Source organism: Schistocerca americana, chromosome 2 (genome assembly GCF_021461395.2).
Source record: "Schistocerca americana isolate TAMUIC-IGC-003095 chromosome 2, iqSchAmer2.1, whole genome shotgun sequence".
In the NCBI taxonomy this organism is placed as follows: Eukaryota; Metazoa; Arthropoda; class Insecta; order Orthoptera; family Acrididae; genus Schistocerca; species Schistocerca americana.
This window is the reverse complement of record NC_060120.1, coordinates 133,308,081-133,324,278: the sequence shown is the minus strand read 5'-3', so window position 1 is coordinate 133,324,278 and position 16,198 is coordinate 133,308,081. Positions and strand designations below refer to the sequence as shown.

General features: G+C 37.9%; 1 protein-coding gene across 1 annotated transcript in view; it reads right to left on the bottom strand.

The window, feature by feature from the left end:
* LOC124596135 (cytochrome b5 reductase 4) overlaps nt 1-16,198 on the bottom strand; it is a 343,575-nt gene that overhangs the window by 112,919 nt on the left and 214,458 nt on the right. Inside the window, exons 4-5 of the mRNA XM_047135155.1 lie at nt 8,329-8,429; nt 7,129-7,273 (exon numbers count right to left, since the gene is read on the bottom strand). Coding sequence (XP_046991111.1) covers nt 7,129-7,273; nt 8,329-8,429 — 246 coding nt within the window. The remainder of the gene's footprint in view (nt 1-7,128; nt 7,274-8,328; nt 8,430-16,198) is intronic.

The following is a 16,198-nucleotide window of genomic DNA, read 5'->3' as shown; positions in this document are numbered from 1 at the left end:
AACCCTATAGACAACAAGTGTCTGGCGCAGTTGTTAGATTGGTTACTGCTGCTACAATGGCAGGTTATCAAGATTTAAGTGAATTTGAATGTGGTGTTATAGTCGGGACACAGCATCTCTGAGGTAGCGATGAAGTGTGGATCTTCCCATAGATCTTTTCATGAGTGTACTGTGAATATCAGTAATCTTGTAAAACATCAAATCTCCTACATTGCTGCGGCCAGATAAAGATCCTGCAGAAACAGGACCAATGATGACTGAAGAGAATTGTTCAGTGTGATAGAAGTGCAACCCTTCTGCAAATTGCTGCAGATTTCAACGCTGGGCCATCAACAAATGTCGTCATCGATATGGGCCTTCAGAGCCGAACACCCACTCATGCACCCTTGCTGACTGCATGACATAAAGCTTTACGCCTTGCCTGGACCAGTAAATACTGACAATGGACTGTTAATGACTGGAAACATGTTGCCTGGTTGGACGAGTCTCGTTTCAAATTGTATCGAGCGGATGGACGTGTATGGGTATGGAGACAACCCCATGAATCCAAGGACCCTGCATGTCAGCAGGGGACTGTTCAAGCTGATGGAGGCTTTTTAATGGTGTGGGGCATGTGGAGTTGGAGTGATATGGGACCCGTGATACGTCTAGATATGACTCTTGACAGGTGACACATACGTAAGCATCCTGTCTGATCACCTGCATCAATTCATGTCCATTGCAAATTCTGACAGACTGGGGCAATTCCAGCAGGACAATGTGACATCCTGCATGTCCAGAATTGGTAAAGAGTAGCTCCAGGAACTCTCCTCTGAATTTAAACTCTTCCACTGGCCACTGAACTCCCCAGACATGAACATTATTGAGCATGTCTGGGATGCCTTGTAACGTGCTTTTCAGAACACACCTCCACCCCCTCATACTCTTACGGATTTATGGCCAGCCCTGCAGGATTCACGGTGTCAGTTCCCTCCAGCACTACTTCAGACATTAGTCAAGTTCATGCCACATCATGTTGCGGCGCTTCTGCATGCTTGCAGTGGCTCTACAAGATATTAGGCAGGTGTATCAGTTTCTTTGTTGTTCAGTGTATATGGTGGTGTATCCCATGTGCCAATTATTAGTGCCAAAGAATAACATTGCTACTTTCATAGGCTATGTTCATTATCTTGTGTTCTCTTTGGTTCTCTCTAGTGTGAATGCTTGTTCACAGATACAACTGAATGGTAGTGAACACTAGCAAATTGTCTGCAAATATCTACTCATTTGCGTTCATTTCCAGTTGTTCCAGTTGTAGGGAAGCAGCCTACTCACGCCGTATAAAATTCTCATCAGTCTTTCCATTGTGTGCCAGCCTAGTCCGCTGTAACTAGCTCTGATGTCACAAATGTTGCGCAATACTTTAAAAATCAAGTAAATTACCTGAAACGTTTCTAGCATGTCAGGAGTAATACTAAATCAATATGTGTTGAATATCAGTTCAATAACTTTACCAGTTTCGAAATTTGGACGTTTTTCTGTAAAAATCATTGGCGCAACAGAAAAGAGCTAGAGACTTAAAAATTTACATTTATTAGAGTCCTTTTTCATAATAATTTAATAGAAACAGTACTTTGGATCTCACAAATTAAGATTTTAGTTGAAATTCATGATTTTATGGTTTTTGTCTTAAAAATTAAGGAAGCAAGATAGATTAAGTAGGCTAATAAATAAGGCTAGGGTGTTTAAATTTAAGTGGAAGGGAGATCCGCTATAATCAGAAAGATGTGAGAAGTTTCATTTGAATAACTATAAAACTATAGCGATAGCATATCTCCAAAGGGCAAGTTCAGAGCTCGTCTACTGCGTGTAGTGTAATTAAATTAATTCTCTCGCCCAAAATATTTGACTTAGCCACGTCAGACTTTTATTATGATTACTTACCTGTGTGCTGAATGGACATTTAAATTGAGAGCTTAATCGGCCATCAGAAAAGGAAGCAATGATTTATTCAATAACTTAAAGTGGTGCATTACTAACCCAACGGCTAGTCGGGAGAGCCGATTTGATCAGGCGTTCCCTTAGCCATCCGCACCGCGGCTTTATATATAAGAACGTTGTGCGACAAAGGAAGGCCCCAGTTCTCTCCAGATGCTGAATAGCATGCCATCTGTGTCGGGAGTCGCATCGCGTCGGTATCATTGCTATAAACAGCCTCGGATGCCGTATTAAGTTACTCGGGTTACGCGTAACCATGAAATCATTTTCAAGTGAAGTGTTAATTCTGGGATGACTTTAATGATCTATCTTCAGTTTGCATATGTCGTATTTTCACGTGCCGTCGCGGGACAAACATTCTACCATTATTTAGCGTGGCGTTTGATGAACATTATCATCAAATTATGGTGAGCATTCACTTAAACATTTAATTTGGACAGTTATAGTTGCATCAGCGCATTAGACTCTGAACTGCTCTGGTAGTTGGATTGTGTGGATTCTTTTTTTTCATCTGTGACTTTCAGAATATAGCGAACGTTTTTTCATGATCATTTTTGATTATGAATCCCAGACAATCTCCTCAGAGCTATAAGCTGTAGCTATAAGTGTATTTCTCAGATGAAGTGGGCACTAGGAATTCTAATTACAGGCTTCACGTTTTGCTAATCACTTTCTGGTTGCCAATATTGTAGTTAGAGAGCCAGTGTTGAGAACGGCAAAAGACAGCATAATTAATAGGAACATTTATATAACAATTAATTCCACCCGTCGCCCCACATATGGTTAAACGGCAGGGAAATGCATTCTTTTCTACATTACATTACAAACCAAACATTAAATAACAGCAACCTAAAATTTCCACCAGCTGCCCCACACAGTGTAAAGGGAACTCAAGATGAAGGGCACTGAATATCTGGAATACTGCCACTATACTGGAGCAACAGTCAGAAGGCATAAAATGCAACATTTTAGAGATAATTCATCATTACATTAAAAAAAATCCTCAACCCTCTGGCAAAATGTGAAAATAAGTGATTGCAAACTCTTTTACTTTACAACACAAACCCTCATGCAGTTGATCCAAAGCATGAAATATGAAGTACCTGCAATAAGTGCTTTATCCTACAACTGCAAGGGAGTATGTATGGAATCAGCAATTAATCAGCAATGATGTGCTGTTATAAACATGTTTTATGTACAAAAAACTGAATTTAGATCATATCAATTTAGGTTAGAGTCAGGCAATCTGTTGCCAGTTGTCACAATCGATGTTGCTTTAATTATCAATAGTTGACAATTAAATTACCTCATGGGTGCATGTCAAAAATTGAATGAGATATGAGTTTAATGTGAAAGAGTCACAATTACACTGCAAAATTATATCAGAAATGGCAAAAAAAGGAAATCACACAAGAACTTGTTCATAAACACATTCTTAAAATTCCATTTGTATCAAGTCTACATCCATTGGCAAGGAGAGTACTGGGTGAATACTTTTCTACACACAAGTGCATATGTGACAAAGCAGTTGGTTTACATCCACCTGTTATGTTTCTTTCCCTCCCCCAAATAATTATAATTATTATTCTACTGCTACTTTCTGTGGTATCTTTAACATTGTCATCTGTATGTCATGTGCCTAACACATTAAAATTTCGAACATTGACTCAGGGTTAATTCAACTTAACTTTATTATTATCATTATCTTACTTTGGTTTTTCTCAGTCAATGTGATTACTTTGGCTGAAAACAGTACTAAATACAAAGTATCAATAGTTTCAGATTTTGTTATCATTGCTCATACGTAAAAATATACCCAATTACTGACTTCCTGAAAAAATAGATTAAAAAAAAAGTTATAGAAATAAGTAACGTATTCACATAATCAGCAACAAAAATATGCACTGAATTAATTTGGAAGTAATTAATATCTTAAGATAAAACAGTGTTACTGAAATAGAATCTGCCCCCGGTAGCTGAGTGGTCAGCACAACAGAATGTCAATCCTAAGGGTCCGGGTTCGATTCCTGGCTGGGTTGGAGATTTTCCCTGCTCAGTGACTGGGTGTTGTGTTGTCTTAATCACCATCACCATCACCATCACCATCACCATCACCATCGATGTGCAAGTCGCCGAAGTGGCATCAAATCTAAAGACTTGCACCCTGTGAATGGTCAACCCAACGGGAGGCCCTAGTCACATGGCATTTATTTTACTGAAATAGAATCACATTATTTGCACAATTTAGCCACAATTCAACATAAATTATTACAGTATCTGAAAGTTCATGTACAAACAAATCTCCATGCACTATTCAGTTATACAGAAATGTAAAACTTTAATTATAATTAGTGAAAATCTGATGAACACCAATAGGCAAATTAGGTTGTAAAGTTACATAAGGAACACGTTAAAATCCATTTTCGTTCAGTTCTTGTTCAGTCTACAGTGAGCTTGAATGGAGCAACATCATTGTTCGCCAATACGGCGAAATATACCACAGTTGATTGAGACGAAGTATTAGTTGGAAAAGCTTCATATTTCACCTAAATTTCATGTCCAGGAATTTTTTTAATCAATAGCTTAACTATTTTTATTGACAGTGTTAAAATTCAACGATGACTTGTGCAACCTATGACACTAAGGTCAGATTATGAACTGTGTTGCTTCTAAATGATAATTACTGTGCAAATAATGTTTTTATTGGTAAGACTGTTGGATCTGAAGGACAATTTCTGAAATTTATTCAGTGACTATATTAAGTATATGTCTGCCACATGTGGACTTTGGTGAGTAATTATATCTGTTTGTTGGTTGACTGGGGAAGGGAACCAAACAGCAGTGTCATCAGTTCTATAAAGTGGCAGAAGCCAACGGAGGAGCTACACAAACAGCACAGTCCAGTCAAGGTGAAGGGAAAATGGGCAAACAAAGATGTGAAAGAAACACTGGGGCAGCAGCAAAAGTAAAGAACAGAAAAGAGGCAGGGGAACAGGGTCACCCCAGAGATGCTATACACATATTAGGGCACCAGCACCACTGCCACCCTTCCTGATCTCCGCATGGTACCATGATCACAACACAATTGGGACAACACCAAGAGAAGAAGATACACAAAAAGGGGAAGCAAACGGCACGAAAGACCAGACAAAACATAGGGAAAAGGGGAGGAGGGGGGGGGGGGGGGGTGGAGAACCTGCCTGGTGCGGACGCAAGGCTGAGGTCTCCATAACCAAAACCAACATTAACCAGCAGATTCTAATTACAGAGAGAAATTCAGGTACTTAAACCTGGGAAGAGAAACCACTTTTACAAAGAAAACCAAGTACAGATACAACCATGCAAGAGTTGTCCGCTAACACCCAGGACAAGAAAGCTGGGAGGGCACTAGTAATGTGAAGGGCCAAAGGACAGCACATTGAAATATGGATCACCACGAGCAGGGCCCTGAAACTGCAAATGGGGAACAGCTCACAGTGAAGTAAAAATGCCTCGGTCAATCTAGTATAACCAATACAAAGACAGCAGAGGATGATAGATTCCCACTGGGAGAGGCTGAGGAAAGAACACCACGTGATTGGAGTCTCCTTGATTGCATGAAGTTAGCCTCCCGAGAGTCGACCCACACCTGAACAAAAAGGATTTGATGTAAAGCTGCTGATCCACCCCCAGAGATGTCATGGAGACATAGTTGGCCGATCAGCATTTCATTATCGGGATGCCACATCTCCAGGAACCCAAGGGAAATCAATTGAACAAGCAGGAGTCCCAAGATTGGTGAGAAGGTCATGGATGGCAGAGAGAAAGGGTTGGAAGGAAAAACCCCTGAGTGATTATCTGAAGGGCACTCACGGAGTCCATACATAATTAAACTTGGGTGACAGAGGACAATTTCATGTAATAGAGGGCCTGATAATAGGCATCAGTTCTGTGGTGAAGACCTCATACATAGACATCAAAAGATGGTGTTCCATGCCAACAGAAGATGTGACAGCGTACCCCATGTGACTGACAGATTTAGAGTCATCAGTGTCAAAAAAAAAAAAACCCAAAACTGCAGCTGAGGAACTAACCAAGAAGAAGTGGCCAGGAGAGAACACAACAAAGAGGACGAGGTGGGAAGATGGAAATTGTGCCAGAGAGATGTGAGAGGGAGCTCAACCAGTAAACCTAGTTGAGGGCGGGCAGCAGGAGGGCAACGTCCAGAATCCGCAAAAAGAATAGAGTAAGATGGGTGAGCAGGAGAAGAGCAGATAATAGTGGTGGTACAGGAGAAGAGCAGATAGTAGTGATGGCATAGAAAACTAGGAGCTGGGACTCCCAAACCAAAAGGGGAGGGATCCCAGTGGCAATCACAAGACTATCGACAGGACTAATGCTAAAGGCACTGGTGGCTAAATGGATACCACAATGAGGAACCAGGTCCACGAGGAGTACTATGGAAGGAACAGCTGATCCATGAACTTGACAACCATAGTCCTCCCAAGACAGAACTAATGCCTGATAAACGTGGAGAAGAATGTAATGATCTGTGCCTCAAGAGGAGTGTGCTTGAAAGCGAAGGACATTGAGTTTTCAGAAGGCACTCTGAGACAACCAAGTAAGCTTGTTGTCAAAAAGAAGACCCAAGAAACTGAACAGGGGGGGCCATAGTCAGGTTTTGGGTGTCAAGATAGAGCTCTAGATTAGGATGGACCGTAGTATGGTTAACAGAAATGCTCCACCTTTGATTTAAGGGGGGAGAACTGAAAATGGTGCAAGAGTGTCCATGTAGAAGCACACTGAATGGCACCCTGGAGCTATTGGTTACAAAATAAGAGGCAGCTGCATTGTTTAAAATGAATTAGACAAATACACTGTGTTAACCAAAATATCAATGTATTACATTAACTGAAAATGGGTGAATGCCTCGGACACATTTTGGCATAAACAAAACCATACAACACGTAGTATTTCTTCAATAAATTTGTTTTCAATTATTGTACTGAATACTGACTAACATCAGGGCTGCATTTTTTCTTTGTTTGAATCTGAATTTTGTAGAACTACTCAGATAATTATTGTTTCAACTAGAAGACTAACACTGGAACCTAGAAACAATTCATTAACAGGGTACATAACCTAAGTAATATTTTGTAACAGGGTGCTCACCATTTTGAAAACCAGGAACTGGTGGTTTCTTTTTATTACTTCCAAACAGATGCATACGAAGGTCTTCGTTTCTGCTCTCTCCTCGCTTCAGGCGCCCCACAACACACTTTTTGAGAATAGAATCATAATTCACCCAAGCATGTACCTGCATAATAAAAAGCGTTAATGAACAAGACTCTCAATATATTAATCACAAAAGTGCTTCACACTACTGCATGTGAAGATCAGGCAGAGAGAATGTCACCATCATGAAGTTCTCTTCCTCCTTTCTTTATCTTTTTTCTTCAAATAATATGGTCAGCTTCTAAAAGTATCTCCATTTTCCATGCATGCAGAGTAAATTATAGTCTCATTAAATTGCAAACATTCCCTTCTCATTACCTAAGTAAGACATTCATCCAGACTGGGAGGAGGAAGGCTGTAGGAGCAAAGTGAAGGATGAATGTCTCATTTAGGTAATGAGGAGGGAACTTTTGTGATTTAATGAGACAATGATTTACTCTGCAGGCATGGAAACTGGGGGTAGTTTGAGACAGCTTCCAGAAAAATGGCTCAGTATCAAACATACATGTGGTCCAGTGAATTACTGATCAAAAAATCTATATTATCACCCAAGGCAGTCTGTGTCTTACTGGAATGAATTTTGAACCACTTAATTTGTGATCATCTGAGTGAGAATTGAGAGACTGAATGAAGTGCATAAAATCGTAGCTATCTGTCTTACAAGTAGGAAATGTTACTGATGAACTGATGAGAATAAAACAAAGACCATAACTAGATTTCATGACCATAATGACTGGTTTGCTAAACTGATCACTCTACAGGATACATTGAGGATTATGCCAGGCAGAGAAGTATGTGTATGAGATGAGTATGAGGTATATAATAATTATGGTGCTGATGAGTTAAGGTCTTATCTAAACTCAAAGAAACATCACTGTTCAGGGTCAGGTCACAACAGTATCCAGTATAGTGTACTAGACATTCCGTGATGATCATCATCAAAATTCTCCTGCAGCTTTTAACTAACTTTAAGAGGCCTTGTCTCTCCTCTGTGAAAGTGAAAATTCATGTAATCTTTTCAATAGCTGTGTGTTTGTTTTTGAAAATTTTGCTCTAAATAATGAGTAGCCAACAAAACATACCACTGTTTTATATATCCTTAATCTGTATATGAAGCAAATCAACTAATAAAGTTACCTGATTAAATAAATCTGTTGCATCTTTACCTACACCCCTCATCAGCTGTTCAGAGCCACCAGGGTGGAAATCCATGTAACGTGTCACATTGTAAACTATTCCTGTAACATAGAAAACACATTGTGTAAGTTTTAAGCAAAAAGAAAAAGTTTGCGTTAGTAAGCAACAAAGAAAATTTTTTCAGAAAGACACTGCACTTACATCTAACATTACACTTACAAATTCATCAACGCATAATATCAGGCCCAACTATATCCCTAATAAGAAAGTTCATTCATAAATACTATGTTTGCATTCAGTTTGCACAAAAATCAAACCTGATGCAATGTTAAATGCAGTGGTGGAGAATATTACAATTGAAACAAGTCAACTGAACAAAGACACTCACGTTGTGATTATTGGCAGTGGCAACGACGTATACAACAGCCCTGCGATGTTTCCGTAACATATTATCAAAACTATTTCAAACAAACATTGTCATCACAAACGTGTCAGTGCGACATGATTTACGACTATGGTAGTGTGTAAACAAAGAGATTCGACACTACAATTCCAAACTAAAGAAACTGTGTGATAAATTTAGTCGTGTACATTTGACAGACTTAAGTAAGATGAGTCGTGATGAACACACTAAACACGGATTCCACTTAAACAGGAAAGGGAAGGTCAAGCTAGTTTCCCACATAAGCAAACTGTGCAAGAAGGACAGTGTGGAGAAAGCTCCAATTGCTCTGGGTTACAACCACAAGACTTTTTTAGAATAAAGGACCATAATAATAGTTTTCAGGGATGTATTTCAGATATGACTGAGTCCCATTCACGCAAAGAAAAGCCGGGCTGTGAAATAAGTGATCAGTCATTGCAGGACAGTTCTAGAAAACCAGAGTATGCAAAATGTCGTAAAAAGTGTAACTCAAACAATTTTGATTTGTGCAAGATGGTAAATAAACAAGAAGGGATAACACCCTTAAAGTTAATGCACTTAAATGTGCAATATCTCAGAAGCAAACTAAACATTCTACAAATATTCATAGAGGAACACTTGCCACATGTACTAGCAATAATGGAACATGGGCTAAAATGCAGTGAAATAATATATTATAGATTAGAAAGTTACATACTAGCAAATGGTTATTGCAGGCAAAACCATAAAGGTGGTGGTTGGCAGTTTATGTTAATAAGGATATAGAAGCTAAAAAAAATTCCTTTCTTGGACACTACACCAAAGAAGGATCAATTGAAATGACAGGTATTGTACTCCACAGCAATGATCTTAAGTTACCAAAGCATAAAGGGATTGGAGTATATAGGCCACCAAATGCTGATGTAATGCTATTTATGGATGAACTTAGTAGTGTTGTTGGTCAGGCCGGTTCTAATGACCTTACTATATTAGGTGACTTTAGTATAGATGCAAACTCAAACAATATAGTAAACTTGAAACTCAGTGATGTACTGACCTCATACAATCTTGTAAATATGGTGAACTCTGACACCAGAGTGACGGACAAATGTTCCACTAGAATAGTTTATGCTATAATCAACAAAGGCGTTATAGATAAGGTAAATTACAACAACTTAGATTTTCTTTATTCTGACGACTTCTGTCAGATGATAGAATACATAAATTCAATTGTGCCTAAAATAACAAAAATTGTGCTACAGAAACGAATGCTGAATACCTCAAATATTAATGCTCTTAAAGACAAACTAGCGAATGAGAAATGGGATTCTGAGTACCAGGTAAAAGGGTTGGATGAGAAATGGAATGAATTCTACTCAACCCTACTGCATCATTATGAATATAGTTGTCCAGTCAAAGAAATCCAGAAGGTAGTTAAACACTGTAAAAATGGAAGTAATCCTAGACTAAAACTCCCACCAAACCTGATTAGGCTCGGGCAGCAAGTACATGATCTAAACCAGCTTTATAAAGCTACTACTATGCAGGTTTTCAAAGAAAAACACAATAGAACCAAGCAAACTTTTAAAACTGAAATTGTCAACCTAAGGCAGCAGATTAACAGCAAAACAATAGAGCAGTCTGATAACGTAAGCAAAGCAACTTGGAAGCTGATCGACAAATACCAAAAAGATCCAACAAGATGAACATGGAACCACTCAGCATTAGACATGATGGTAACATTATAAAAAACCCAGATACTATATGTAATATTTTTAATAACTACTACATTTATGGCGAACAATCAACCCATATTATAGATTCACAGATAGAGACCCGATGCCATCTCACGCAGTGTACCGAATCTGAATTTTTGGAAGTGAATGAGCAGGAGGTTCGCAGGGCAATATACATGCTAAAGAAAAAATTTTCATCTGGATGGGATGGAATATCCAGTGCTATTACTAAAGTGTGCTTAAAAGAAATCTCTAAATCTCTTACTCACCTCATTAATTGCAGCGTTAGAGAAAACATGTATCCAACAGTTCTAAAAATGAGTGTAGTGAAACCAGTGCATAAAAAGGGAAGTAAGGAAGATGTCTCTAACTATAGACCAATATCATTAATTCCCACTTTTAGTAAGATACTCAAAAGCATTATCCTTTCTCAGCTAAGTGCTATTTTCACAAAACATAAACTGCTTGTATATTCCAAGCATGGCATCAGAAAAGAGCTAAGTACAACCACAGCAGTTACACAGTTCATCCATGAAGTTTACTGTCTGTTGGACCAGAAGATGCAGACTGCAGGTATATTTTTGGACCTGACAAGAGCATTTGATCTGGTACACCATAGGGTACTTCTTAAAAAGCTAAAATCTTATAGTATTGGGGATCAAGCCATGAACCTTCTAACCACATACCTGTTGAATCTTAAGCAAAACACTAAACTGTCATACAGACTAGATAATAAAATCATGAACTCCCAGTCCACCAGTGAATCTGTATTACAAGGTGTACCACACGGCTCAATCCTTGGACCCTCTCTCTTCCTTATATATATTAACGCCATTGCACAAACCATTAACTACCACATTGTAAGCTACACAGATGACACATCAATCTTATTCTATGGGAGTGAACCTAATGAGCTAGAATCTCTTGCAACTAGTGGTGTAACAGAAGTAACAAAATACTTCAATGATCAGGGACTCAAGGTGAATGTCACCAAATCTCAATTACTGACATTTAAAACAGGCAGTTCTCACCACATCAACATGAACAGTGTGCGTAATATCTCCGCAACAGAAAATGGTAACTGTAAATTCCTGTGTGTGTTTGTTGATGAAAATTTGCAGTGGACATACCACATTAATCTCGTACGCGGAAAGGTTAGTAGTGCCATATATCTCCTCAGCCAGCTCGCAAAGATAGTTCCTAGCCAAGCACTGAAATTAGTATATTATGGAACATTTTAGCCCTTTCTCAATTACGGAATTGAACTATGGGGCTGTGTAGCAGATGTACATTTAAAAAGAATATTACTACTATAGAAAAGAGCAATAAGACATATACATGGGATGGGAGATAGAGATTCATGTCGTGAAGCATTTGTGCAGTACAAATATCTGACAATATATTCTCGATACATCTTCAAAATAGTTGTATTTTTTATAAGTCAACCAACAGAAGCTATCAAGGGCAATGATGTACATGATCACAACACTAGAACAAAGTGTAACTATTTCCGTAACAGAACAACGCTAAAAATGAATGATAGAAGTCCATATACCAGTGGTTTGATTTGGTATAACAAGCTACCAAACGCTCTAAGAACATACATGAGTAATGTTTTTAAAACAAAATTAAAATCTTTTCTAATAGAAAATGTTTATATTCTTTCAACAAACTTTAAGATATTGATTGTAACATGAGGCATTAGCATATCAGTTGTAATGTGATAAATGTAAAAAATAGACATAAGAAGAAACAGCTACAAAATATAGTGTGTTTTATAAGTGTAAATATAACCATAGTATTAAGTTTGACGTTTGCAAAAGCCATGGCTCCACATAAAGAAAATCTAAATAAATACACAGGGGCTTCTGGTGAGTCAAAGTTATGGTCACAGATGGTTTCTTTCAGTTTATGGCAAAATAAAAATCAAGTTTGCTCTATTTGTTCTTTAAATCCAGACTGATTTATTGAGTTTGATGTTCCATTTTTTTACTGTTAGGAAAATCTTTAACACTCTTATTCTTGAAATCTATTATCAAACTTCTAGTTTCTACTAATACCTTTCCACTTTATGTTTGGCATACTGAACTGCAGGTGACATAGTTTATACTCACATGCAAAGACTTGCAGATTGTATTAGGAATGAGTGAGTTTTTGTTGAATTTTGTGTTGAGTATAATGTGATGCAATTTTACTTTAATTTGTTGTAGAGCCTACTTAGAAATGTTAGAAATGTAAAAAGGATAAACTTCTCTCTTATTATTATATAAATATAATATTATTTTTCATCAAAAGTTGTAGACTAGTTGTTGTGATGCTGAGTCAAAAAGAAAACAAAACAAAAAATCTTAATTATGCCCCAACTTTCCTAACATTTCCAAACTGAGCTTACTTATCACAAAACATTAAATAAAAATCGGAGCTAGTCATATTTGGCACTGCCACTTTTCAACCTACCAAACAAAAACAGACTTTTCTCTACAGGAGTTGCCTTCTAATTATCATCAAAGATCTCACAATATGACCATTCATAACACTGTGCCAATCATACTCAAACATCATGTCTGACCTGAGATTCAAAACACACTCAGAGTTCGTATCTCTCAGCCTGTTAACATAGATATATAGCATGTTACACGTCACTGAATTCCAGTGAATGGCTCCTGTAAAACTAACAGACCATTTTTCTATGGACAATGGAGTATCTTTTAATTCTGTATGGAGTTCATAATATTCATTGCTATTGTTGGACTTTGACTGGAGTTTAAGTGCATGATATCTTTGGTGCCCAGTGGCATCTCTGGACCAGCCAGGTTCTCACCAGTAGATGGCTCTGCTGTTGCCCATCTTGCTCAGGACGAGTGCAATACTGGGAAAATAGTAACATACATCTACAGTATTATTAATAAATTATTATTATTATTACTGTTATTACAATATAAATGTGCAACTTCATATGAAGTTCAGAGCAGTTGAAAAATTTCAACTACAAAGCATTGCACTCCATGTATCTCATAATAAAAGTAATAGAAATATAAAGCAATTATGTGAATGTTCCTTTGAAACCATACTACTGGTCCAGCTACAATTTTTATAGTCCCACAGGGATATCAGAATACACTGTACAAAAGCCATACAGGGCCAAAATTATTAATAGCTAATGTGCCATATTTGACAGTTTTTGCAGCGTCTAATTTTTATAGTCAGCAATTAGAAATCAAAGTTACAGTATCTGACAGCCAGAGTCGGGTCAGGACTGGTATGGTACATCTAATGTGAAATGGAGAACCAACCATACTTCTGTGCATGGTCAGCATATTTTTTAAAAAAAGGGAAAAAAAGTCTAGTAAATAAAGGCTCTGAAGTGCATACCTTGTAACAGCTATGAGCAGTTGTTGATCTCCACTACTGTGTAAAATATCTCTTCTACTAAACAAGTGCTCACAGCTCTTAAGGTATGCATTTTGGAGAGCAAGTTTACTGGACTATTTTGCTTTGAATGATCATTCCTCTCATATCCCTGAATAATAACCATTTTTCCAAGGATGCTCTATATAGGCCCTTATTAAGATGGGGTTGCCAATCTCAAAGGAATTTTAAAGTTACTACCAGCCCCACCATCAATGCCAGGGTGAAATACATGCAGCCCTTTTGTCTGCATCTAGTGTATATCATGTGGTTTCATGGGATAATGTTTTTCAAAGTGTTTGCAAGTCATGTATCTGAGATGGGATGCAGGAACCAGATCCATTATTTACCTCGGTGGATGTGGAAAACTGCCAAAGGTTCACAGTCAGGCTGGCCAGTACACCTAACCTAGGGTGTCCATTTCATTTTCCTTGAAAAAGGGGTCATTTAAAATAAATTAGCGAAAAACCAGGGACAATGAAGTAAAAAAAAAAAATGGGACATAAATATTGTATTGACTAAATTTAATACAAATACAAGTTTACCTTTACAATGTGCACTCAAATGATCCCAAATCACTTTTTACAATTATTCTGCCACACTATCACCGTACTTTTCACTTTTATGTACTTTATCAAGAAGTGCATTTTCATTTGAAATTGTATCATAAAATTCAGTACAAGATACACCACTAAAGTGTGTTTTGACAATGAGCAAGGCCCTCACTGTTTCAACTTTCATTCTGTTTTTTTCATCTGACCACAAAGAGTTCACTAACGAAAACACATGTTCCACAACAGCATTTCACCCAGGAATTGCCAGGCATAACTCCACCAAATGAATAATGTTTTTCATGTTAATGTTTTTACTTTTAAAATAAGCAAATATTTTACACCACGTTGCACTAACACTTTCTTTCTCCTTCTTCACTTTTTTTATGAAGTTCTGTGCACATGAAAATTCATCGAACAGTTCGTCTTCATCAACAGGAAAATTTGTTACAATACTTTTAACAAAAGCACAACAGTCCTGAATATCCTTCCACTGTAGCTGCTCCGTTTTAGTATTAACCCAATCAAATGCTTTAAAAGGTGAGAGAAATGGTAAACACCATCCTTTAATATACTCAATGCAAGAGTCATAGATGATGTCAGCATAAATATGAAATTGTTCTACAGTAATTTCACCCTCCTCTTCCAGCTTTCTTAGAGTCTCATGTACAAAGGATGTGAGAAATCTTTCAGATTTTCTACATTGTAATTCGCCCAATAATTTGTTTATTTCTTGATAAACTTCCACTATTGTAATTTCTTGTTTCTCAATACATTTAATTGCTGTGGAGAAAGGTTTTAGCTGGCTAACAAGAAAATGTAGAAGAACAATAGACACAGGGTTATCAAAGAATTGTTTAAGGATAACAGGACACTTATCAAGGGAAATGAAATATGATTTCAAAGCAGGAAATATCTCTACAATTCTTTCCAATGCTGGTAGCAGAGATAGCCACCTTGTCTTGCGTGACCAAGTACAGTTCTGTATTCAGTTTCAGTAAACTTACAGAATGACTTCATAGATTCAGCCCTTACTTTATACAGGGTGTTACAAAAAGGTACGGCCAAACTTTCAGCAAACATTCCTCACACACAAAGAAAGAAAATATGTTATGTGGACATGTGTCCGGAAACGTTTACTTTCCATGTTAGAGCTCATTTTATTACTTCTCTTCAAATCACATTAATCATTGAATGGAAACACACAGCAACAGAACGTACCGGCATGACTTCAAACACTTTGGTACAGGAAATGTTCAAAATGTCCTCCATTAGCGAGGATACATGCATCCACCCTCCGTCGCATGGAATCCCTGATGCAACCCTGGAGAATGGCGTATTGTATCACAGCCATCCACAATACGAGCACGAAGAGTCTCTACATTTGGTACTGGGGTTGCGTAGACAAGAGCTTTCAAATTCCCCCATAAATGAAAGTCAAGAGGGTTGAGGTCAGGAGAGCATGGAGGCCATGGAATTGGTCCGCCTCTACCAATCCATCGGTCACAGAATCTATTGTTGAGAAGCGTACGAACACTTCGACTGAAATGTGCAGGAGCTCCATCGTGCATGAACCACATGTTGTGTCGTACTTGTAAAGGCACATGTTCTAGCAGCACAGGTAGAGTATCCCGTATGACATCATGACAACGTGCTCCATTGAGCCTAGGTGGAAGAACATGGGGACCAATCAAGACATCACCAACAATGCCTGCCCAAACGTTCACAGAAAATCTGCGTTGATGACGTGATTGCACAATTGCGTGCGGATT